The sequence below is a fragment of the Hypanus sabinus genome, chromosome 1 (genome assembly GCF_030144855.1).
Source record: "Hypanus sabinus isolate sHypSab1 chromosome 1, sHypSab1.hap1, whole genome shotgun sequence".
NCBI classification, from domain to species: domain Eukaryota; kingdom Metazoa; phylum Chordata; class Chondrichthyes; order Myliobatiformes; family Dasyatidae; genus Hypanus; species Hypanus sabinus.
This window is the reverse complement of record NC_082706.1, coordinates 104,774,520-104,801,544: the sequence shown is the minus strand read 5'-3', so window position 1 is coordinate 104,801,544 and position 27,025 is coordinate 104,774,520. Positions and strand designations below refer to the sequence as shown.

At 40.5% G+C, this 27,025-nt stretch overlaps 1 protein-coding gene across 1 annotated transcript in view; it reads left to right on the top strand.

Annotated features, from left to right (window-relative positions):
• Window positions 1-27,025, top strand: part of nudcd1 (NudC domain containing 1) — a 187,273-nt gene that overhangs the window by 132,741 nt on the left and 27,507 nt on the right. The window contains exon 8 of the mRNA XM_059973385.1: window positions 5,622-5,747. Coding sequence (XP_059829368.1) covers window positions 5,622-5,747 — 126 coding nt within the window. The remainder of the gene's footprint in view (window positions 1-5,621; window positions 5,748-27,025) is intronic.

Here is a 27,025-nt window from a genome sequence, read left to right as displayed (position 1 = left end):
ATAATGTGAAGAGTAGCAGTGACCATGCACAACCCTGTCTCATGCCCTTTTCTAGGGTAAAACTATTTGATAAATCTCCATTGATTTTAATCCTAGCAGTAGGGTTGTCATATGCCTGTATAGTGTTAATAATTGTGTCATGGAAACCAAATCTATGTAAAACTCTGTAAAGAAAATTACAATTAACTGAATCAAATGCCTTTTCAGTGACCACGCTTATCATTATTGCTTCGATTTTTTTTGTATATGATCCATAATGTGAAGTGTCCTTTGTATATTGTCTTGTGTTTGGCATTGTTGTATAAAACCTGTCTGATCCTGATATATCAGTATGAGTAGAAACTCTTCTAATTGTTTGGCCATGATGAAGGTATATAATCTATAATCTACATTAAGAACGGATATTGGTCTAAATGACCCACATTCCATTTTATCCTTGCCTTCTTTCAGTATAGCTGAGATTATGGCTTCCTTCCAGCTGGGTGGCATATGTGCCTTTTTTAGAGTTAAGTTCAGTGTGGGGAGTAAGACAGGAGTTAGCTCATTTTTAAATTCTTTGTACCACTCTGCTGTATACCCATCTGATCCTGGTGACTTGCTTAATTTAAGCCTACTAATTGCAGCTTTTAGTTCAACTTCAGTTATGTCAGCAGTCATTGTTCTATTTTGTTCTTCGCTTAAAGTGGGAAACTCTAGAGAATTCAGGAAGATGTTAGTTTGGGTTATGCTTTCCCCTGGAACTTTGGAATATAGAGTTTTGTAAAGCACTTCAAAAGCTTTTTGAATTTCACTGAGATTTTTTTTTATTATATTTGCTCCTGAATCCCTAATTCTATGAATTGTATTTTCTGCTATCTTTTTTTTTCAGTTTCCATGCCAGTATTTTCATAGACTTAGATCCACTTTCATAATGTCTCTGTTTCAGAAACATTAAATTTTTCCTGATTTCTTGTGTAGCCAAACTATTAATTTCATTCCTTTTTTAAAAAATTTCCTCTAACGTATCCTGTGCCAAATTCAATTTGTGTTTTTTTTAGTTCCTTCAGCCTATTTTGTAATTCCTCTGATGTTTTATTCTGTATTTTTTTCTTATATGAGGATATTCCTATAATTTTCCCTCTTAAGACAGCCTTCAGAGTATCCCATAGAATGGGAGGTGAAACCTCTCCATTATCATTGAATTCTAAGTAAAGACCAATTTCTTTTTTAATTTGTTCCTTAAAGTAGGGATCATTGAGTAGTCTTGAATTTAGTTTCCAAATAGTGTTCTTTCGTTGTAGGTCAACAGATAAATATATAGGTGCATGGTCACTTACATCCATTGTCCCAATTCCACAGGTGTCTATTTTGTCTTTGTCTTTTCCAAATGTTATGAAATAGTCTATTCTTGTATATACAGAATGGGGGGCAGAATAATGAGTGTAATCTCTTCTGTTGGGGAAAAGGTCCCTCCATATGTCAATTAGACCAACATCCTCAAAAAGTATATTAACTTTCTTGTGTAAGGATTTTGTTTCATAGGTTTTTCTATTGGAAGAATCTAACTTTGGTTATAATTGTAAATTTAAGTCTCCCCCACATATCAAGAGACCTTCTGTTTCTGTTATCATAATATTAGTAATTTTCTGAAAGAAACTAATATCACTTACTGGGGGTGCGTATATAATTCAATAGAGTAACTGAATTTCCATATATATTCCCCCTTACCAGAATATATCTGCCCTCCTTATCTCCCATTTTGAATACTTTTTCAAAATTTAGAATGCTTGAGATAAGAATAGCAACTCCCCTCCTGTGTCCTGATTTATATGAGGAGAAAAACAAATTAGTGAAGCCCATTCTCTTTAGTTTTCCACTTTATCACTTAAGTGAGTTTCCTGTAAATATACTTCATGGGCGTGTTCTTTTTTCATTTTTGGATAGAATTTTACTTCGTTTGATTGGATTCCATTGACATTAAAAGAAATGTATTTTACTTTGTCCTTAGCCATGTCTGTCAATATATCATCGAAATTAGCAGAATGAAACTTACTCGATTTACTCCCTGAACAAATAAGAACCAAGAAACGTGAATAATAAAAAAAAGGCAACAGAAGTGTGATTCCAAGGCTGAGGTCTCTAGTAGATGACCCTGCGTTGAGCTAGATGAAATATCTAGCTGTGGGGGATAGCCCCTCCTATGTGTGAGTTGTGGGCACCCATTGCAGTACCCATAAAAGTAAGTGAACAAATCTATGTCCATTCCAAAGAAAAGATTTTCCTGTGTATTCCTCCCATATATATATTCTCATTTCGGTGGGGGGAAAAGGAGTGAATGAATGAATAAAAAAAGAATAATTGAGTAATATAAAATCCACATTATAATAAGTATTTCTTGAGATAGGTATAACACCATCTATTTTTGCTTCTGTTTAACTTATCAATACTTTTAAAGTCAGCCAAACCTTATGGCTCTTCTGGAGGGGGTGAGGGCTGTCTTTGGAAAACTCGCAGTCTCTTACTGATATACTTCTCTCGCCCTCCACCTGTCCTCAGCTTTCTCAATTCTCTCCTTATTCCCCAAGCAGAGCAGGATAACTGCTCAGCCAGGCTTTCCCTCGGTTTGATCACGCTGACGGGCAACGCTCTAGCCTTCTTGTCTGTAGTCGGCTCTTCCACTGTCAGATACAGTTGGATCCCATCTTCATAAAACACTCGCAGTTTAGCAGGGTACAGAGTTTAGAATCTATTCTTTCCTTGCTTTAATAGTCGCTTTACTTCAGAGTATTCTTTCTGCATGACCGCCAGGGGGTAATCTTGATCGAAATATATAAATTTCCTGTCCAAAAACACCCTCTTCTTTCCCCAGGCTCTTCGTAGAATCTCCACCTTGGTATTGTATTGAAGGAATCTAATTACTATTGAGTGTGGCTTATCTTCTCTGTCTCCAGTAGGCCACGGGGCGAGCGCACAATGCGCCCTCTCAGTTTCAAGCTCCATCGTCGAAGAAATCTCCTGCACGTCCCGCAGCAACTTTCCTACAAACTCCATCATAGACAAACCCACCGCTCCTTCGGGAACATTGTATATCCTGATATTTTTCCACCATGATCTTCCCTCCTAGAAAGCAGTTTACTTTCTTGTTGATTTAATGTTTTTATCTTCTTACTTAGTATTCGTTGCAGGTTTTGCACACAATCTTCCACCTAACCTTGGTGCAATTTCCACAATAGCTGGAAATCTGGTCCACCAGCACCCTGTGGCAATGGCTCTTCTAGCTGTGCCGCTGTTCAGTTAACATGAAATTGTTTCTGGGTGCTAGTGCAGCCACTCCATGGTGCTTGTAAGACTGCCCTTGGAGTAATATGTATAGCTTTTATCTCCTTGCCTAAAGAGAAAAGTGTAGACCAGGCATGGGCAAACTACGGCCCGGGGGCCATATGCGGCCCGTTAAGCTTTTTAATCCGGCCCGCAGAACTTGATGAAATTATATTAATAAACCTTGTTAACGTTTTTTCCCCGCAATTCTGGCGTTTTCCCAATAGATGACGCACTCTATATACATTTGTGGCGACCCATTTCCTGGCACATCCGAACCGGCTCACAATTAGTCAGCATTCCGGCTAAGGGAGATAGCCTGCGGGGATTTGCAAGCACAGAGCTTTGGAGCCTCTGCGCCACAGGGGGCAGGTTGAGGGAGGCTTAAAAGTGAGGCTGGGGATTTCGAATAAAGTTTTTTTCTTCGACTGCAGTTACCGACTCCGTGTCGTAATTTTAGCGCTGCATGTAGCACACCACTACACATTGACCTTTGTTGAGGTGCAGCGTATTACTCCACATTTGCGCTTTACTCTTTGTTCGGCTCGACCTATTTGTGTGAACAGGCGTTCAGCGTCATGAACATCAACAAAGCCAGCCACGGATCCAAGTTAACTGACCAACACCTCAGATCCATCCTGAGAATCGCCACAACAAAACTAAATCCAGACTTTGATGCGCTGGCTAAAAAGGGAGACCAACAACACTGTTCCCACTGAAATTAAAAATAAGTTTCTTCGTTGTGTTATGTAAAAAAATGCATTTGAAAATATTTTTTTCAATAAGCCTTACATGTTACATGTCATTTCTGTTAAGTGATGGACATGAGTAGTGCGCAGGTGCAGGTATGTTCTCAAAATAAAAAATGCGCTCCAGATCAAATAACGTGCTCCACATACTGGCGCGCTGTCACTGTTCTGTCCTTGTGCTGGTCGTTGTTGAGTTTTGGCACGGGACAATTGAATAAGAAGGAGCAGGACAAGTAGACCTGCATCTCCTACCGTTTTTGAAATAAAGACAGGCAGGAGGAGAGTGATGATGATAATATCTTGAAGGATAACAGAATTTTCAGTGCTTTAAAATAATAACTTACTATTAAAAAAAGCTGTATTTTATTCATTTAATTTTCAGTGTTTTAAAAGTCATTTCAATAAATAGCTAAATACCATGGGACTTCAAAGACAGATATTTTGTTGTAATGCATTTGTTCGTTTTCAATTGAAATTAAAGCACGTGTTTTCTACATATCCCATGATATTTTATTTTCTCTTATGAGGTGTATTACCAAAACACTCCGTCCATCTGCTCCTGGTCCGGCCCCCCTGTCAAATTTTAGAACCCTTTGTGGCCCACAAGTCAAAAAGTTTGCCCACCCCTGGTGTAGACTCTCCAGAGAAGAAGTTCATCAGACTGGTACCTGGGATGAAAGTTTTGCTGTTTGAGAAGAGATTGACTGGGTGTGGTGTCTATAGCCTATAGTTTAGAAGGAGAAGTACCGTAATCTAATGGAAACTTATAAAACTGTTACCGGCTTGAACAGGTGGATGCAGAGAGAATATTTCCTGGGGCTTCGGGATCTAGAACTTGGAGTTATTCTCAAAATGAGGGATTGGCCATTTAGACTGAAATGAGGTGAAACTTTGGAACTCTTTACCCAAGGAAGCTAAAGAGCCTGGGTCATTGTGTTAATTCAAAGCAGAGGTCGATAGCTTTCTGGATTTTAAGGGAATTAAGTAAGTGGGTTAATGAATGGAGCAGAGGCTGAAGATCATCCATTTCTTATGTCCTTATTTGCAAAAACAGGAAATGCAATTTCCTAATTTATCCACCCTGCATCATTCATTGTAATCCAATTTTAATTCAACCTTTGTTAAAATGTGGGAATAACTTTGTCATTGTATTTCAAAATATCTAAAGCTTACAGTGTTTTAAGGATACATACTAGAATCCTACTCCATTGCATCTTCAATATTGCTCACTGCAAGAGGTAGTTTTGAGACATACAGACCTGGAGATTCTGCTTTTGACTGAAATCTAAACGGGAGAACTTGCAAGCAGTCCTTCACCACTATAGAGTGAATAAAAAGATGAAGTGGCTCAACATGCTAGATGCAGGGAAATGCAACTGCTAGAAACTGTGTATGTGGAGCTTTGTGTGATAGAGTGGTGATGCATCAGTGACTGATTGTCCATTAAAACTCACTACTTGGCATTACCCTGCATAAGTCAGCACCATCTGTGGAAGAGTAAAGTTTTAAGAGCATGGCACTATATATCTGCAGAATCCAGGGCCTTGATATTATGTTCTTGTGTATAATTGACAGAATGCAGACCCTGAAAGAGGCAAGCAACCCTGCAATGCTCAGGAGCTGGAAGAATGTGACCGCTTCCCCGAGGATACCTCCAGTTTAACACGATTTGATAGCAACACCTTGAAAGCAACACATGTGGTAAGAGGTACCTACCTGTTTTATAAATGGTGGAACTGGGAGTTGTTGCTGCCCTTAACAGCTTCATTACACATGAACTACTAAATCATTCACAAAGTCATTGAATGCTGCGTGCATTTTTAAAAATGGTCTGCATTGAATGACAGATATGTTTTCTCCATGACATTATTATTAATGAGTTGTACATCAAATATCAGAATGAAATGTATGACAGAACCCATTGCATTCAGAATTCCCATACTGAAGCAGTACTTTTAGACTTGTGGCCAGGCCCAGTTCTAATGCTATTTCCAGCTTCTCTGAAAACATTTGCTGCTGATCTTTAGATCTTTCTGCCGTCCCAACTTCAGAATGAGCACTAGGGATGGAAAAGTAGATTATAGTTGGTAAGTTTTTTTAGAATAAGCTCATACAAAATATTTTTAAAAATTCATCTGTATCCTAAGCAGTTTCTCGGTTTCTATCAGTGTTACCCTGCCTTACAAATTTTGCCAAACGTTTACCATTATTTGGTAAACATTAACCATTTCCTCCTCGCTAATTGCTGCATCTTCTGTTCCTATTTCATTAACTCTGAAGGAACTATCTGAGATTACTAATTAACATTTGATATATTTTGATATCCTCCCTTACTGTGAAGCTTGGCCTTCTCTAATCCTTTCTATAACTCATCCCTTTACACTTGTGCTATTCTTGATGTATTGATCAATTCTGCTGCACTGATAATGCAGATTTTCAGTCCAGATGAATATTCTTTAGTCACTGTGTTCTAGTGAGGTTATCTCAAGTATTCTTTCAGTCACTTTGTAGCTAAGTTTGACCATTTTTCTCCTGTTCTGAATCCTATTACAACCTTTAGCAATTGCCAAATAATTTTCTAGCAAAAAAAACTTTCTGATTCTTGGCTGAAAGCCTAGCCTGTGTTGAAAGTCAAAATATGTCAGTGTTGAATTACCAGGACTCTACTAATTCATTGATTTTGGTCAGTTTCAAAGTACTCTATAACCTATAAGTGCTTTAGAGGTCCAGTCTTTGTTGCAGAAACATGACGGATAATTTGCATGGAGGAAGCTCCCACAAACAGCCCAACGATCTGATTTAGTGATAAGGGTTTAGGGTGAATATTGAGCAGGGCACTCAGAGACTAACTCCTAAAGTTAACACCTTTGACAGTCTGGTGTAATTCTTATGGCCTTGAAGTATCAGCCTAGAATAGATCTTTGCATTAATGTTTGGAACACACTTGAATGTGGAGCCAGCTGACTCAGAGCTGTACATGCTGCCCTTTGAAGTATTCTGGGCCAATTACATTGCGTAGTCTGGAGCAGATGGCTTGATGGCACTGGCAAAGCACTTTAGCAAGAGACAACATATACTGTTCCCTGGCTAGTCTAAAAAATGACATAAACTCAAAAGAATTGGAAGCAGAAGTAGGCCATCTGGCCCATCAAGTCTGTTCTGCCATTCAGTAAGATTGTGATTCAGTGGGTTGTGGTCTCAGTCCCACCAACCTGTCATTTCCCCATCACACTTATTTCTCCTACTATGTAAAAATTAACCTAACTATGTTTTCTTAAATATATTTAGAGAGGCAGCCATTACTGCATCCTTAGATAGAAAAATCTACAGATTCATTATTTTCTGGGAAAGTCAGTTCTTTCTTATTTCTGCCCAGGATCTTTGACTCAATATCTTAAGACTATGTACTACTCTTACCTACTAGTGTAAATAACTTTCCAGCTTTTATCATAACTATCCCTTTTCATAATTGTGTCTGTTTCTATAAGGTCCTCTCTCATTCTTCTGAAGTCCATTGCATATCATCGCAAGTGACTCAGTTTCTTCTTATAGACTAACCCCCTCATCTCTGGAATTAGCCTGCTGGACCTCCTTTACACTGCCTCTAAAGCCAGTATATAATTTTTTAAATAAGGTGACCAGAACTGTATGCTGTTTCAGGTGCAGCCTCACCAGTACACTGTATAGTTGCAGCATAATCTTCCTGCACTTAAATTCAATCCCTCTAGCAATGAAGGCCGCCATTTCATTTGCTTTCTTAATAGCCTGTTACACATGCAAACCAACTTTTGGTGATTCATGCGTCAGTGCACCCAGGTGCCTCTGTACTATTTAAATAATTATCTGATTTTCTCTTTTTTCCCTAACAAAGTGAATGAACTGGAATTTGCTAACTTTGTACTCCATCTGCCGGACCCTTGCCCATTCACTTAACCTATCTGACTCTCCCTGCAGATTATCAACGTCCTCTCCACAATTTGCTTTTCCATTCAATTTAAAGTCATTAACAAACTTGGATACATGACACTTGGATCCCTTTTCCAAATCATGAATGTATTACTGTGAACAGTAGAAGGATTAGCATTGAGCCTGTGAAACTACTCTCACCACTGATTGCCAGCCAGAGAAACACCCATTCTCTGCTTTCTGATGGCCTTGGTGATCAGGGTCGACTATAGATATTGTGTCCTAACTGTTTAAGTCAACACGCGAGCCAGGGCAGTCCAATATGGAGAACAAGTTGTTACCCATCCAGCAGGCTTCCCCTCTCCACACAACTGATGAACCCAAAAGAACGTCTCAGACCATAAGTTATAGGAGCAAGATTGGACCTTTTAGCCCATCGTCAGCTCCAGCATTTCATTATGGCTAATTCATTTTCCCTCTCAGCCCCAGTCTCCTGCCTCTCCATTCCACACCCCCCATCCCTTCATGCCATGACCAATCAAGAACCTATCAACCTCTGTCATAAATATACATAAAGTCTTGGTTGGCCTCCATAGCTGCCTGTGGGAATGAATTCCACAGATTCAGTACCCTCTTGTAAAAGCATTTCCTCATCTCCGTTCTAAAAGGATGCCAGTCTATTCTGAGGCTGTGTCCTCTGGTCTGAGACACTCCCACCATAGGAAACATCCTCTCTACATCCGTTCTATCAAGGCCTTTCAAGTCAGGTCACTTTTATTGTCATTTCAACCATAAACTGCTGGTACAGTACATAGTAAAAATGAAACAATGTTCCTCCAGGACCATGGTGGTACATGAAACAACACAAAACTACACTAGACTACCTGAAATAACACAACACTACATTAGACTACATGAAACAACACAAAACTACATTAGACTACAGACCGACACGGGACTACATAAAGTGCACAAAACAGTGCAAGACATAATAAACAAGACAATAGGCACAGTGAAGGGCAAATTACAATATAATAATAAATGATGTAAATGTAAACAATGTTTTAGCAGGAATTGAGAAAGAAATGAGCAAAAATTGCAAAGGAAGTGGAATGGTGTTCAGTTGAGTGTGAGTGAGTGAGTGTGTGTGTGTATGTAGATTGGTGTCAGACTAGACTCTGGGAATTGAGGAGTCTAATGGCTTGGGGGAAGAAACTGTTGCACTGTCTGGTCGTGAGAGCCCGAATGCTTCAGTACCTTTTGCCAGATGGCAGGAAGGGAAATGAGTTTGTATGAGGGGTGTATAGGGTCCTTCACAATGCTGTTAGCTTTGCGGATGCAGCGTGTGGTGTAAATGTCTGTAATGGCGGAAGGAGAGACCCCAATGATCCCTTCAGTTGACCTCACTATCCGCTGCAAGGTCTTACGATCTGAGACGGTGCAGTTTCCGAACCAGGCAGTGATGCAGCTGCTTGGGATACTCTCAATACACCCTCTGTAAAATGTGGTGAGGATGAGAGGTGGGAGATGGACTTTTCTCAGCCTTCGCAGAAAGTAGAGATGCTTCTGGGCTTTCTTGGCTATGGAGCTGGTGTTGAGGGACCAGGTGAGATTCCGCCAGATGAACACCAAGAAATTTGGTGCTCTCAACGATCTCTATGGAGGAGCCGTCAATGTTCAGCAGAATCATACAATACTACAGTATTTCACCATTCAAAAGGTTTCAATTAGGTCACCCCTCATTCTTCTGAATTCTAGTGAATTCAAGCCCAGAGCCATCGCACGCTCTTCATATGACAAGCGGTTCAATCCTAGAATCATTTTTATGAACCTCCTTTGAATCCTCTCCAGTTTCAGCACATCCTTTCTATGATAAGGAGCCCAAAACTGCTCACAATAGTCTAAGTGAGACTTCACCAGTATTTTATAAAGCCTCAATATTACATCCTTGCTTTTATATCCTAGTCCTCTTACAATGAATGAGGGGAGATCTTATAGAGGTATACAAAATTATGAGGGGTATAGATGTGGGTAGGGTTGATAGATTCTTAATTCGTCAGGCAAGAAGAGATACGGGGAGAAGATAGGAGGTAAGGGCTGAGAGGAAAATTGAATCAGCCATGATGAAATGGTGGAGCAGACTTGATGGGCCAAATGGCCTAATTCTTCTCCTATATCTTATGGAATGCATGCAGGCTTTTTCCCTTAAGATTGGTGAGACTAGAACAAGAGGCCATAGGTTTAAGGTGAAATATTTAAGGGGAACCTGAGGCTGGACTTCTTTACTCAGAGGATGGTGCAAGTGTGAAACAGGCTGCCAGCAAAAGTGCTTAGATGTGAGTTCAGTTGTAATATTCAAGAGAGGTTTTGATAGGCACATGGATGTGACATGTACAGAGGACTATGGTCTAAATTCAGGCAGGTGGGTCTAGGCTGAAGACTAGGTCAGCATGAACTTGATGGGCCAAAGTGCCTGTTGCTGTACTGTAGTACTGTCTGATTCTAGATTAGTTGTTCAAAATCTGCCATTTCCACATTACCCAAAATTAGTTTCCCTTCTCATCTTCCAAGGAACCTATATTCACTTTAGCCATCCTTCTCTGCTTTATATAATAGAATTTCCTGCTATCTTTTTATTTGATGCAAGTCCCAGCACACATTAGCAGTTTAAATAGACTCATTAACACTCTTTGGACTCCAGCTGTAACATACAAAGGGACATTGTGGAATGACATCTCCATTTTATGTCAGTCTTTCCATTTCAGCCTGGGACCTGAAAATGAGTTTGTGAGTAATGCCTTGTAGGAGTGGAGACCAGATAATTATTGAACAGAGAGAGAGGTCCATTCAGGCCACTAAATTACTGTGTATGAGGAGACCCAGAGGCTGATCATGGGACCTTTTGAAAGAAGAAGTAGCAGTGGAACACTTATCTCATTACTTGGGTCAAAGCACCAGATAACAAGTAATGGATAACATCTGAAATGTGATCTTTGCTGGTAATCAAAGTATACTTGCACATCACCAGCTGGAGCTGGAGTTCTAAGTTGGAGTTATTAGCTGTGTTTTGATTTTTACAGAAGTTTTTAACTGTTACTCTGGTAAAACAACAAAATATTCTGAGGTTGTTTATTTTTGAATTGCAAATCAAGCAGTTGCCTCATTATATCACCATGGTCAATGTGACTGATTTAATCCTACCTCCTTTTACACCAGTAATTGAACTATAGGGGTTTCTGAAGATATCTTGCTGGAACAATTCAACTCTATAATGTACTAAAATTTGATTAACTTTTTAAAAAGAACATGCGTTATCTAAACATTTCCATATACTCCAACAGGTCCTTGTCTATTGTTTCTTTATTTCCAGTATGGGAGAGTGGGGGGGCTCCCAGCACAACCCACCAGAGGCAGCTTGTCATGACACAGTGCTTCCAGATTAGTAGCAAACCAGCAAGTGATTTTCTCATTCATCTTTGCTTTGAGGTTGTTTCAGAACTTTGGAACAATCATTTATGCAAACTGCTTGATTGTTTTTTTCTTACTGAACCTAAGCCACAAAATACACAAGGGACTTATTTAACTGTTTTAAAATAAACATTGTACCTGCAGCCAGAAGAGCTGCAAGCTTTGTTAATTTTTCATTGGAAAACATCACTGTAACTTGAAAACCAAGGGAATTTTTTTTAAGGAAAGCCAATGTTATTGAGAACCTTTGACTGTAGAATCAGATAATTTGTGATGACCAGTGTTGCACTTGAAAATCTTATATGGCCTGGAGCATTTCAGAAATGTTTTGCTAATGAAATTTATCAGGAAAAATATATTTTGACAAAATTATGTAGGAGATTTTCAATTTAATGCCAGTCCCAGCATATTGAGTGACGTCTTCAGCTGCATGTTTAGATAGTATATTGTCCTCTCCTGATGGAGGTGAACCTTTGTCTAGCAGAGCGCACAGGTGAGATGCTGAGTTTTACACAACTGGAGAATGCCAAAGCACTGAAAATAAAAAAAAGATTGAAAACTGTAAACCTTATTCTGTTCATTTTTACCTTGAGATATCAAATGAAATTATTTATCAACTTGTTGAGATTGACCTGGAATAGAGCAGTCCTGAAGCTAATCGATATTTGCATGCAAAAGCATTATGTCATATGAAAGCTAATCATTTTTGCTGCCAGTTATGAAGGTTCATGTGATGGAGTGTAGAGAAGCCACATTTCACTGAAATATCACCCTACAGAGATTGAAAAATGATCTTATCAAGCATATTAAGATTGTACAATAGAAGCAGTGCAGGAAAACTATTAATGCCTTGTCTTGCAGAGGGAAAACTGATCGTAGAATATGCTGAGTAGAGTATTTATTCATTGGTACTATGTAATGGTTTGGTTGTTCAAATGAATTCCTTTCTGGTTCATTAACGCAATTCTATTTCATTGAAGTGCCTTTGGACATGTGTGATATCAAATATTGCAATAGTTGAAACTTAATTCTCATGAATTAAAATAGTTTGTTTGAATATTCATGGCTTGTTGGTCACAAATCAGTTGCCTAAATAGAACTGTAATCTTGTGATATGAGTATAAATGGCTATTTATTTTAATTTGAACTGTTTGGAAATTGTCATGTTCTAAAGTAGAATGTAATGAAGTTCAGGTATTTAGCTTGTATTGCTATTTGATGAACATTTTTGGGTCTAAATTAAATTATCTTTCTAATTCCAGCAGTAATTTTGCCCAAACCAAGGAGGAATATCTGTTAAGTTTTGCTGTTGTATGCACTGTGTCTTAGCATTGAATATTGTCTCTGGCTTTTTAATGTTTGGTTTAAATCAAGTGGTAGAGTTAGTTTGTGCTAATTTAACATGTCTCTCCAAATAGCTGGTGAAAAATAATACTTCAAAAAACACTCCTCAAAACTAATAAGTAAAATTAGGAGTTTAGTTTTCAAGCTGAGTATATCAGCACCAGTAATTACCTTTAAAATCAATTATCAAATTATTTAGCAAGCACAATATATACAGTATTGTGTGCACAAGTCTTAGTTACACATTTATAGCTAGAATGCCTAAGACTTTTGCACAGTACTTTAGTAATTTTATGTATTGCACTGTACTGCTGCCACAAAAAAAAGAAATCATGACATATGTGAGTGATGAATAACCTGATTGATTTGGGTCTCTAATGTGGACTGAGAGTGGGAAGGGAGCAGAGAGAGAGGAATCATGGTTGAGAAAAGGAGAAGGGAGAGGGAATGGAGTGGAAAGCACCAGAGAGACATGCTGTAATGATCAATATGTTATTTGGAATCAAATGACCTTGTCTGCTGTCTCAGGGCTGAGTGTGTCTGCACCTGTGCCACCCTCACCATTTCCAGCATCCTTTGCTCCTGCTAGATTTACAGACTCGCTCTCTGCTCCACATTGGCAAATACGGTACTGTGCAGAAGTCTTAGGTACCCAGCCTAAAACTTTTGCACAGTACTGTATATAAAAATGTTTTTTTACCATAGTGTTGCCTTCAAATGGATTTGAAGATTTGACTACTGTCTATTAAAGGCCAATATAGGAAATGAGAGTTATTGCATTTTGACCTGCCTGAGGTGGATTGGTGCTGCTGTCTGTGTTCCTGTGTTGTTGTGTCCCCTTCTAGAGGTCTCAGACCAGTTATCTCTACTTAGATATTTGCACTTGGTGCCTTTGAATCAAGGTTGGGAGTTTGCATGCCGCTCCTAGTCGATACACTGGGGCATGCTAAGGGAGTCCTGCTCCATCAATGAGGAATATCCAGAGAGCAGCAATATCAGAACTGAAGTCTTTTGGATCACAAATGCAGCCACTGTTTGTGTAAGGTTCCACAGTACTGATCTAAAGAAGGGCCGCACAGGAGCTGGTCAATGTTTATTCCTCAGTTAACATCACCAAAGCAGATTGTTCAATCACTGAGATCACTTTTTGTGAGTGCTTGCTGTGTTCTTGTGTTCTGCATAATGCTTTAACTTCAGTAGTTTTTCTTTGACTGTAAAGTGCTTTATGACATCCTGATGGGCAGGAAAGATCAGTGGAAATCCAAGTCTATCTTTTGTATTCCCACAAATTATTGCTCAGCTACTTGCTGACATCTTGAAAGTGAGCCCAGATAATGGTGATTTTGTTTTGTGCTATATATTTGCATTACTTCTGCAGGCACTGACTCATGGACACCCTGTTCATTTTGGAGAACAACAGGTTTAAATGGGGGGGCTGCAGGCATCTTGTACCAGGTGGGTATGGAGCATTTATGCATACCTTGTATGTATGCAGTCCCCTCCCAGCAACCCCCATCCCAAATCCCCCATCCTAAGCTGAAAAATTCAGGGGTTTGGTTGGCCAAGAACATCCAGAATTGCTGAGCAGAAGCACTCGTTCCCTCAGTGACTCAGTGAGGCTTTCCTTCCTGAGCCTACTCACTCTCCCATCTCAACTGTTTCTGTGATCCTCTCCCACATTGTATTTTTTTCATTTCTGATTTACAAACAGTTGTCGGGAGTGGAGCCCTATTGAAACCCGGGGACTAGTTTGTACACTTCCTCACCTTCACACAAGTCCATCTGTGTTCATCCCTTGGTCACTTGCCAAAGAAAGGGGAAAAAGAAAGAACTGGCAATCCTCTATTGTCTTTCACAGGCTCTGAACGTGCCTGAAGACTTCTGATGCAATTACTGTTGTAGTATCAGAAACAGTGCATTTAATCTAAGCACAGAAATATGTCAAAAACAGCAATGTACTGGTTCAATAGGTGCATTTAATGTCAGAGAAATGTATACAATATACATCCTGAAATTATTTTTCTTCACAAACATCCATGAAAACAGAGGAATGCCCCAAAGAATGAATGACAGTTAAACATTAGAACCCCAAACCCACCCCCCCCCCAGCTTCCTGCTCCCACACACAAGCAGCAGCAAGGCAATAATCGCCCCCCTGCCCTCTTGAGCAAAAATCATCAGCACCTTCCACCAAGCACTCAAATGTGCAGCAAAGCATCAGTAAAGACACAGACTTGCTGTACCCCAATAACTACTTGTTCACCAGATAATTCGACATACCACAGGTTTTCTCTCTCTCCCTAATAAGGGAAAAAGAGGTGTCCCCATTTCACAGCGAGAGGGGAGACATACAAACAACTCGCTGATTTATGATGTTAAAAGTCTGTTGCATCGCTTTTTCCAAGCTCTGCATCCAGAGATTCGGCATCAAGAAGCCACAGCTCCCCAGACAGACAACCTGCTACTCCCAATGTTCCTTGGTCTCTTGCGACACTTCAGTCTGGGGCACCAGCCTAGGATCGTTCCCAGAGCCACAAAATTCCAGAACTCTGAAGGCGCACTCATCTTCCAGGCTGCGTCCTTGCCATATAAAAAAGGGGCCCTGAGAACAGATCCCATTCCCACAAAGAACTGAAGTCAGAGTGTAACTCCAGGTCAGGGTCTTCAAAAGAACTTTGAATAGGACACAAAGAAATATCAAAGTTAGAAATAGAGCTGTTTCCAAAGATGCAAGCAAAGGAGTCACTATTTAACGGCATCTTGACTTGCCCCACCTCCAGGTGACCATATCATCTTTCATGTGGTTACTAAAGAGATAAATATTGGCCAGGACACATGTAATAATTTATCTTCTATTTGAAATGTTGCCACAGAACCATTTTATATGTGTCTGAGAGAGCAGTTCAACATTCAGCAAAGGTCAGTGCAGAGTTTAATGATGCACCAGAGTATCTGTTGTGGTCTTTGTCCTGAAAATTTCAGACCATGGTTTGGACCCACATCCTTCTAATCCAGAAGCTGAAGTGAAGCACATCTGTCACTTGGGCCTCAGGAATATAGCACTGGCACAAATGTCTGATGAATTATTTAGAGGAGTCCACTGCCACTCATTCTTCAAACCAGAATTATTTTATAAATAAAAAGATACAACATAAAATAAGAGTCATCTTTTTTATAAATTTAAAGAGGACTAAGGATAGTTGAGAGGAGATTAAAGAGAAGTGTTCAAAAGCATGGTGTTTTGATAGTGTAAATATGGGAGAATACACTGAAAGGACAGAGTTCTGTTAAATGCTAGAAACACCTCATGGCAAGATAAAAATCCTTTTATGTATCGATTGGTTATAATCTGAAAGAATCGTGGGAGCCGATTCAATAGTAATTTTCAACAGGGAATAGGATAAATACTTAATGAAGGATTTTTCCAGCAAGTTATTTCTACGGTGTCTTTCAACTTACATTCTGCTGACGTGAAGTTCTTTTAAGTGAAGACACTTTAATAATGTGGAAAAATATTCCAGTGGGATGTGAATAAGAAATTGTTGGAATCAGCTGTTTTCTTTTAATATACATTTTATAAGATAGTTGTTGATTTAATGCAAGTCTAAAATCGCAGTTTTAATTGTTTTTTTTACTGGGACTGGTATAATTTGTATTTTTAACAAACTCGTATTTTTCAGTGTTTCATCTAAACGTACTGGCGGAAGCAGAGTATAACGGTTTGTCATCTTCTCAGTTTGAATGGCTAAGTGTTGGTACATTACTCACATGCTATGATAGTGCAGCTGCTGATTGGATTTTGTTATCTGGACAATAAAGGTGATTGATTTTTCTCAGACACCATCTCTTTTTCTTCTGTATCTTTCATTTGCTTTGCATTATTGTTCTGTGGTCTGCTTAGTATCTGTTTTTTTGTTTAAGCTTTAAATAAGCGATCATGAGGAATCATGAAGAATTTTTCACCTATTCTTGAACTCCTAAAGGAACCTTGGGATTGAAAACTATCAAGACCCAACAAGGGAGACACTAATTCCAGAAGCTGGGGTAGGACAAGGGTTTAATTAGTAGACTGACTTCCTTCCAGAAACCCAGTTTCAGTTAATAATCTGGAAATTGTTTCCTAATACAAAGTCTTTACTCATGGTAACCATATAGCTACTAGATTTTTGCAAGAAGAAAGTCTGATTTATAGATGCCCATTCTGCCTGGACTAAGTGGAACTATAGACCCACAGCAAAGTATCTGATTCTGAAACGGTATTGCTATAATGTTGTCACGTGTGCTGAGATACCGTGAGTGCCATCCAAAATTATCATTCCATATATAACTGCATCAAGGAAATAGCAAAAAGGAAAACAATGCAGAATATGGTATTGTAGTTACAGGGAACAGGTAAACAAATAAAGTGCAAGGGCCATGAGGAAGTAAGCACAGAGGTCAAGAGTTGATCTTTTAGTGTATGAGAGGTATGATCCAAGAGCCTATAAGTAGAGGGGTGGAAGCTGCCTTTGAGCCTGGTGGTTTGTACTTTCAAGCTTTTAGCTTCTCCCCAATTGTAGGCAGTAGAAGAGAGAATGAGTGATGTGGGAGGGTCCTTGATTATTGGATGTATTCCCAAGGCAGCAGGAAGTGTGGGCAGGGTCAAGGGAATGTAGACTAGTTTATGTGATTGGTAAACAAGCCACTCATTTAAGGGCAGTTGGGGATGGACAATAAATGTTGGCCTGGTCAGTGATTCCTATAGCGTGAAAATTTGTTTTTTATGGCTTTTTGGGAAAACTGACTTGGGTGTGCTGGATTGAATAACTGCCTCCTTTGCTGTCAGATTCCATGAAGCCAATTTCTTTGGTTCTAATATGAAACAATGTAATCCACTTGGTATACGAAACCTTAACTACTGATGTCAATAGAAATCCCAGAGAATACAGGTAGTCCCCGAGTTACGAAGTCCAACTTATGGACAACTTGTACTTACAAACCAAGGAAGGAGAATGCCATCTGCCATTTTAAGTTGGATCGTGATGCTGTCCACCATTTTAAGTCAGATCGCGACGCCATCCGCCATTTTAAGTCGTTGCCGTTGACACTGTGTTGAGTGTTTTACTTTGCATTTGGCTTAAATTTTTCTTAGTAAGATTCACCCTGACCCCGCCTCTCTCCTCGCCCCCCCACCCCCAGTTCCGGTCAGCTGATGGTGCAGTGACATCAGCGCCGGGCTCGAAAATGGAGGTTCCTGAGTTCAATCCAGTGACAGACTGCTCCTGTGCCGTGTTGATGTTGATCCAGTGACTCCCATACCATCTGTGCCAGGTTGATGCTCGCAACTCGACCTCGTAAATAAAAACACTGCCACCTCCAGTTTAAATTCCCGCGCGGAATATTGTGAAGGACCAAATGCCCAAACCCTGTACAGCCTCCACTTGTCCCATTTAGACTGTCTCAGTGCAGTGGTCCTTAGGATCCAGCAGACCTCGGGAGCCGGCGGAGCTCGGGACCTGCCACCCGCAGTGTTTCTATTCCATTGACGGGAGGCGATCGCAATTGAAAATAAAGTGGAAATAATTTTTAAAAAGAGGTGAAATGCGTTAGGCTACAGTTGGTCAATGATTGGAACAATTTTAAAGGATAACGGATAAAGTGAGAATAATGGAGCATGTGTAAGGCCCTGCCCCGATGAAAGCTACAATTATTACTAAGCAACACAGTGGTTTAATTATTGGAATACATATGTTTCTTAAGTGTTTTAAATGTGTAGAAAGGTAAAATATAAACTATATTCTAAGACAAACGTTTGACTAACTGACGCTAAATAATACCAGATGTACTTGTTCTGACTTACGTACAAAACCGACTTAAAGATGGACTCAGGCACGGAACTCGTACATAACCCAGGGACTGCCTGTAAAAGGAACTTGGCTTCAAATAATCTTTTAGGATTTGGCATCATTGGCAAGATATGCCTGTATTGTGTTCCTAAGTGCTTTTGAGAATATATTGCTGAACAGCCCTTTTTTTTTTGGTGAAGCTACTTCTGTTGGGGAAGGGAGTTCCAGATGTTAGACTCAGTGACCCAGAAGGATTAGCAGTACATTTCTAAATCAGGAAGGTGCATGTTTTTGTGGTGAATGCAGACATGGAGGTGATTTCAAAAGCCTGCTTCCCCATTCCTCCTTTTTGGTGGTAGCCATGTGTTTGGGAGGTATTCATGGAGTAGCTTGGGCAAGTACCTGCAGAACATTTTGTAGATGGTGCACTTACAGCCACAGTGTTCTGGTGGTGTTTGAAATACAGGATGTTTTTAGGTGCCAGTTATTCAAGCTGCTTTGGCCTGGATGGTTCAACACAATCTACTAGAAGTCAGCAAGTGGGAGATATTTATTTAGAAACTTCTTTATGATTTTTTTACTTTCAGACTGTGTGTTATTCCAGATTACAGCATCCACAATCTCTTGTGCATCCTTTGCCCTGGATAGTGTTGAGCTTGAAGATTGTTCAAGCTGCACTCTTCCAGGCAAATGAAAGCTGAATCATAATCAGATTTATTATCACTATATGTATGAAATTTACCATTTTGTGGAAACAGTACAGTGCAAGACATCAAAAAATTAAGTTACAATAAAGAATGAAAAAAAATTGTGCAAAAGAAGAATAATGAGGTAGTGTTCATGGACTGTTTAGAAATCTGATAGCAGAGAGAAATAAGCTGTTACTAAAATGTTGAGTGTGCATCTTCAGGCTCCTGTACCTCTTCCCTGATGGTAATAATGAGAAGGGGGCAAGTTTTGATGGTGCCTTCTGAAGACACTGCCTTTCGAGGGGCTCCTCAGTAGTGGGGAGTCTTGTGTCCATGATGAAGCTGTCTGCATCCACAATCCTCTGCTGCCTCTTTTGATCCTGTTCACTGGAGCCTCCATACCAGGCTGTGATGCAACCGTTCAAAATGCTCTGTCATATATCTGTCAAAATGTTTTAGTGACATACCAAATCTCTCAAAGCTTCTGCTGTAGTATAGTCGCTGGAGTGCTTTTTTTATGATTTGTGGATATGTATTTGTAGTAACAAAATGGCATTTTTGTCTAACAAAATGGAACCTGTATTGTACCAGAAAGCTTTGCTAATAGTATTCATGCAACATTATGCCAGTGAAACCTGACCCCCTGACAAACTGCAGACCCAGTACATGTATTACTGGAAGAGTACCAAATATACTGATTAAGCAGGTGAACAGGATGCACCCTGACCTTGAACTGATGCGCCATAGCTGACACTTGGATGTATCACTTGACTATGCTAGGCTCCTATACAGTGATGGTCTTCCCTTGCAGCAAGTAAAATAAATATGCTTATGATTGATCCACTTTGAGTTAATTGTTTGTTTTAAGACAAACCAAAAAGGTGCTGGATCAAACTTGGAGATCCCATCAAGACCACTTGGTTTGTGTGCTTTTACCATGAGCTCTTTGGTATGAACACTCGAAAATGATGATTGCTTTGCAGCTTTGACAGTGCCTGCATACTGGGATATCTGAGGTCTGTGAACATCGTGGGTTCCAGCTGCCAGGGTTGTCTACTGTTCATTACAAATACCCTTTCAGGGTGACGCGTCCTGTGCAACACAGGTGCTCAAGTGAGTGTGCTGCCAGCATTGCCTATTGATGAGAAGACAAAGAGCGACTAAACCTCGCGGGATGCCGCCAACTGCAGCAAGATACAGACCTACGGGACACGACAGGTGGTGCTACACATCGGACTTTGTCCTGGCTAAAGTGGCTAGACCTCTAAACTGTGCAGATTTCCTGTATCCCCAAGAACTGTAAGTTGATCTCAAGAACTGTTGGCTTGTAGATGTCAAGGACCTCGTGTCATTATCCTGCTCCCCCAGTAGGTTCCCCACACCACCAAGCACATGTACCACTGTATGAGAGTTTACTTGACTGCTGGGTGAATTCCCAGACCTCACCAAGCCCACGTTCTCTACTACAGCTTCAAAACATGGGGTCAAGCACCACATTCCCACAACTGGCCCACTAGTCCACACCTGTGTGTGTAGACTGGATCCAGAAAAGCTGGTAACTGCGAAGGCTGAGTTTGCCAACGTGGAAATTCTTGGAATTGTACGCCACTCAAATAGCCCTTGGGCTTCACCCCTCCATATGATCCCTACGTCCGATGGTGGTTGCCGCCCATGTGGTGATTACCGACACGTTAACAAGGTCACCATCCTGATCATTACCCAGTCCCACACATTTAAGGCTTTTTGGCAAGTTTAACCAGAAAGTTAATCTTTTCCAAATTAGATCTAGTTAGGGGCTACTATCAGGTACCTGTGTGCTCGGAGGATATTCCCAAAGCAGCTGTGATAACCCTGTTTGGCCTTTTTGAGTTTCTGCGCATTCCATTTGAACTGAAAAATGCAGCACAGACTTTTCAACAGCTGCTGGACTCTGTATTAAAAGACTTCGATTTTCAATTTGTTTATGTGGATGACATACTTGTCGTTAGTGTGTCCAAATACGAAACATATCTCATCTCTGCACACTTCTCGAGCGCTGAAGCCAAAACAGGTTGATTATTAACCCTGCTAAATACCAGTTTGTCTTGTCAGCCATTGACTTTCTCGGCTGTCACATCTCTACAGAAAGTGTAAAACTCTTCTCATTGACAGTAGCCGCTGTTATGGGTTTCTTGCTGCCCTGCACTACAAAAACATGATACACGAGTTTTTAGGTATGGTAAGTTTATATCACCACTTGTTTCTGCAAACTACTGAACTTGTTCTCCCCCTGTGTAGTGTGCTTAGAGGCAATACCCCTAATCAAGTGTTTGACTGGTCAGCGGACAAGACCAGAGCATTTGATGATACCCTAACGCAACACTACTGGTGCACCAGCTCCCCAATGCGCTCATAGCCATTGCCACTGACGTTTCAGACTATGCTGTGGGTGCTGTGCACGAACAGCTGGTTGGAGGCATGTGACAGCCACTCATTGTCTCAGGCAGCATTTCTGTTTCTCTTCTCTCCCCACACCCCCACACTCCCCAGCCAAGGAAGTATAGCACATTTGACCATGAGCTTCACAGCGTTTATTGACCACAGAGACCTCTTGCACGCAATGGCTGAAATATCAGACCACTGATATTGGTCCTGCTAGTGACAGTATTGCTGGTGCTCCACCCTGGGAAACACCTACTGTACTCTGCCAGCATCTGAACACAGGACTCTGGGAACATCTGAATTATAGGATGAACATCACATGGACTCTACAGCGGCCCCTAGTGATCCATGTGAGAATGACAGTAATGGCCATGTCAGATTGCTAATTACTGTTTTGAGAAGCTAGTGGCAAATTATTCAACTGTTGCTCAGCTGCTCAACAATCAGCTGAAGGACAAGAAGTGCTCAAACAACCCTGTGACTCTTAATGTAGAACAATTCAAAGCATTATAAACTTTAAAGGTAACATTGTGTTCTACACCTGCGTTAAGAATCCCTGATACAGTTGGACAATTCACCCTGTATATCAATGAGAACCACATGATAGTAGTCTTAACTCAAGAAACTGGAGACAGTCAGCATCCTCTTGGTTATTACTCTGCCAAAGATTTTATTCTATGCACTGATGTCTCCCCAGTGATTGAGAGAGGGATTCAAATGGTTGTTTCTGGAACCAAAGTGTTGATATTAATTCAATTCAAATGTAATTATCAGAGTTAGGTTTATTATCACCAGCATGTGACATGAAATTTGTTAACTTAGCAGTAGCAGTTCAACACAATACATAATATAGAAGAGAAAAAAATAAATAAATATAATAACAATAAATAAATCAATCAATTACAGCATAAGTGTATCGAATAGATTAAAAAATGTGCAAAAAATGGAAATACTGTACATTAAAAAAGTGAGATAATGTTCAAGGGTTCAACGTCCATGTAGGATTCAGATGGCAGAGGGGAAGAAGGTGTTCCTGAATCGCTGAGTGTCTGCCTTCTGTACCTCCTTCCTGATGGTAACAGTGAGAAAAAGGCATGCCCTGGGTGCTGGAAGTCCTTAATAATGAACGCTGCCTTTCTGAGACACTGCTCCCTGAAGATGTCCTGGGTACTTTGTACCCAAGATGGAACCGACTGGATTTTCAACCCTCTGTAACTTCTTCCGGTCCTGTGCAGTAGCTCTCCCGCACCCCCCCATACCAGACAGAGATGCAGCCTGTCAGAATGCTCTCCACGGTACACATATAGAAGTTTTTGAGTGTACTTGTTGGCGTGCTAAATCTCTTCAAACTCCTAATAAAGTGTAGCCACTGTCTTGCTTTCTTTATAACTACATTGATATGTTAGGATCAGGTTAGATCCTCGGAGATTTTTTCACCCAGGAACTTGAAACTGCTCACTCTCTCCAGTTCTGATCCCTCTATGACGATTGGTATGTGTTCCTTTGTCTTACTGTTCCTGAAGTCCACGATCAGCTCTTTCGTCTTGCTGACATTGAGTGCCAGGTTGTTGCTGTGGCACCATTCCACTAGTTGGCATATCTCACTCCTGTATGCCCTCTCATCACCACCTGAGATTCTACCAATAATGGTTGTATCATCAGCAAGTTTATAGATGGTATTTGAGCTACGCCTAGCCACACAGTCATGTGTACACAGAGAGTAGGGCAGTGGGCAAAGCACATATCCCTGAGGTGCGCTAGTGTTGATCGTCAACAAGGAGGATATGTTATCACCAATCCGCACAGATTGTGGTCTTCCAGTTAGGAAGTCAAGGATCCGATTGCAGAGGGAGGTACAGAGGCCCAGGATCTGCATCTTCTCAATCAGGATTGTGGGAGTGATGGTATTAAATACTGAACTATAGTTGTTGAACAGCATCCTGTCATAGGTGTTTGTGTTATCCAGGTGGTCTAAAGCCTTGTGGCATTCAACCATACATGAATACCCATGATTACAGCCAAACAAGACAGCATTACTCCAGGGCCAAGGTGTAAAACGCAGTACCAGCAGTCACACAGCACAAAGCAGACATAGCAGGTACAAGATAGTAAGCATATAAATGTATAAGTAAGATACAGCCACACAATAAAGACTTACAGACCCAAGCCATGAATGCCGTAGAAAACTGCAGTCAACCACAATACTTCTTGTCTTCTGAGTAATCACTGGGGTGGGGGTGAGGCAGCACCAACTTCAGTCTGGACATGGCGCCACACAAGTAACATGTCTCTGCAACCAAAAGAGCCAGGGCCCCTATCAGGGAGCAGTAAAGGTACACGCACAGAGCTGACAAATCTTAGTCTGCTGAACGGCATTTATTGGGTATGTGATTCCTGGGCCTACCGCTTGCTGCAGGACATGTTCCTTGAATATGAGGAGACATGGAGAGAGCCGTAGCTCTGGAAGTGTCCCAAATGCGATACTTGGTGTCACTACCTCACCATCGTCTGGTTTAGCAGCACAAAAGGTCGTTACAGAGAATGAGAGATTCTGAATGATTGCCTTTCCGAGATGTGCCACTGAGATTTTCCTGGGAGCTGATTTATATGGCACTGGCTTTGGAGAAAATAGCGAATGAACCTGCATAAGCCTTTGATCAAACCCAACAAGCATTAACCAAGTTGTCAGCAGACTGATGGCTGTTTGTACAGGAGCATTACAGACCAGGATGGCTTTGAATTTTATTCTGTCAGAAAAAGGGAGCATTTGTATTGGTGTACTTGCATACATACCTGATGAATCATAAAATATAACTAATTTGGCAAATCACATCCATGAAACTACCAAAGAGATTAAGAAAGTCAGGGATCAGTATCACAATTATTACACTCCAGGAGATGGATGGTGGGCAACTATTCTGTATTACGGTACAACTATTGGTATTATAATAATGGCTATCATTCTTGTGTAATTGTTACATGAAATAGCAAGATGAAGGAGAGGATATTAAGGAAAGGAATGGATACTCATTGAAGTGGATGGATAAAAAAGGAATTTTGTGGTTGGGCTTTGAAACTGCATCATTTCTTTGCATATTTCAATGATTATTTGGTGAAATGTAGTGTTGTCATGAAGTGACAAATGGGAGGGAATGTATTTTACTTGTAACAAAATGGCAGTTTTGCAGCAGCGTATATATGGAAAACAGCGCCTATGGCAAGCACTGAAATTGCACCCCGTCCAAACATCTGACACCCATCTTTTAGATAACATTGCCATAATATCAGCTGAAAAAATACAAGTCAAGCTTGTTAATCTTTTAATTAACAAATTATGGCACTACATGAAAATTATAACTATACCTTCCTTGCTTTCACTGATGAAAATTGGTCTATGATGTGATTGAAGTCAGCTTTTTCAGTTTCTTCTCTTTCTACATTCAGCAGAGCAAGATCACAGAGTCTGCTTTGACCCATGGAGGCTCTCAAATATGAAAGTATTAGTTTTAACTTGCTGACTGATCTCTCACAGCTAGCAATGGAAACTGCAATAGTTAGCATTATCTGAATAGCAATGAGAAGATTGGGGAAGATGCTCTCATCTCCATACTGAACAATAAATTCAAGAAGCTCTTCAGGTCTTGGTATTTTTATGTTGATCCACCTTGATAGCAAAATTCAGCAATCCAAAATTTCTTCATATACCTGCTGTCCATCAACATCAGATCTGTACAATTTGCTCAAATTTTCGCACTTCTTTAGGTTGTTACTATTGGTGCCGTAACACAGTCCCTCGACATCAAAAAGGAAACAGTGTCGTGCAAATGAGCAAAACTTTCGTCCATTTCTCTGTGAAGATGGTCAAGTGTTCTCTTCGTGACTCTTTCCATTTCCTCCTTAGCTGTTAACCCAGCGTCTTGAGTTCTCATCAGCCATTCATTTCTTTTGTCTCTGATGTCTTTCAACTTCAATATTCCATTCTTGACAGAGACTGACTCCTTCTTCGAGTAACTCACTGACCAAAAGTTCTCTTTCATCATAAAAATGATCTCAGAGGGCTTCAAAATCCAGGGCAGCATCGTGGAAGATCATGCTAGGATCCTGCAGCCTCTTTTGAATATGGTCAATGCAAATGAGTACTTTGTTCAAAAATCTGAGCAAAATCAGAAAATCATAACTCAACATGTGGTTGTACATCTGCCTTGTGTCACTTCTTGATTCACTGGTCTCATTTTCATTGTCTATCATGTCCTGGAGAACTTGAAATATCCCCTCAAGGTACTTGTTGATGGGCTTCACTGCTTCTGTGCTTGCACTCCACCTGGTTTTGGACTCTGACTTAACAACCACAGATATGGAGTTTTTGAGATTTTCCTAGCGCTGTGTTGAACGAGAGCAAAATAAGTAGAGAGCTTCGATGGTTCCAAAAAACGTGACCCTCATTGTATCCTGCTTGGCTGCATGTACACCCACCAAGTTGAGTGAGTGAGTGTCGCAATTCACAAACACTGCCAGGTTGTTTTTCTCACTTATTCTTTGATGAACACCATTTCTGTGTCCAGCCATCATAGCAGCATTATCATAGTACTGTGACCGATAATCTTGTAGTCTCATTTCATCCTTTTCTTGCTGTTTCAAGATGTCTTCAACCGAGCTCTCAGCATCCTTCTGGCTTATCTGGATAAAACCAAGGAAGGACTCTAACACGGGCTGTTTTCCTCTCAAACTCAACTTCCACATACCTCACTACTTCTGACATCTGCTCACTGTGTGCCTGATCAGGAGTCAAGTGGAACATAGGACAATAGTACTTAGCTTTACGAATGTTTCTCAGTAAACTCTGGTGAGCAGTGCATGCCATCATGTAGATGAATTCGTTCTGGACACCCAATGAAAGATAAGATGTGGATGCAGGATGACTTTCCAAATGAGTGAGGTGTTCTTTTATTACAGGGTCAAAGATGGCCAGTAGTTTCAGTAAGCCAAGGAAGTTTCCCACACTGGAGTCATCGTCTAGCTGAAGTGACTCCCTGTGTCCTTGCAAAGCCAGGTTCTGATTTGCAAGAAATTTTATGCAGTGAAGGATTCTCGTCCATGTCACTTCTGCTTTTCCTTCTCAATCTGTGACTGAAATACCGCATCAATAACTCCTCTGTTTCCAGCTAAATTTCTTTCCACTGTGTGAAGCATTCCCGATGATTCTTGGCATTTTCATGAACACTAATCCTTTCAGGTGCTTTCCACTGGTTGAATCCACTTTCCTGCTCCAATGAAGATTGATGGTCTGACCAGGAATAAAGAAGACAACAGATACAAAATACAGACT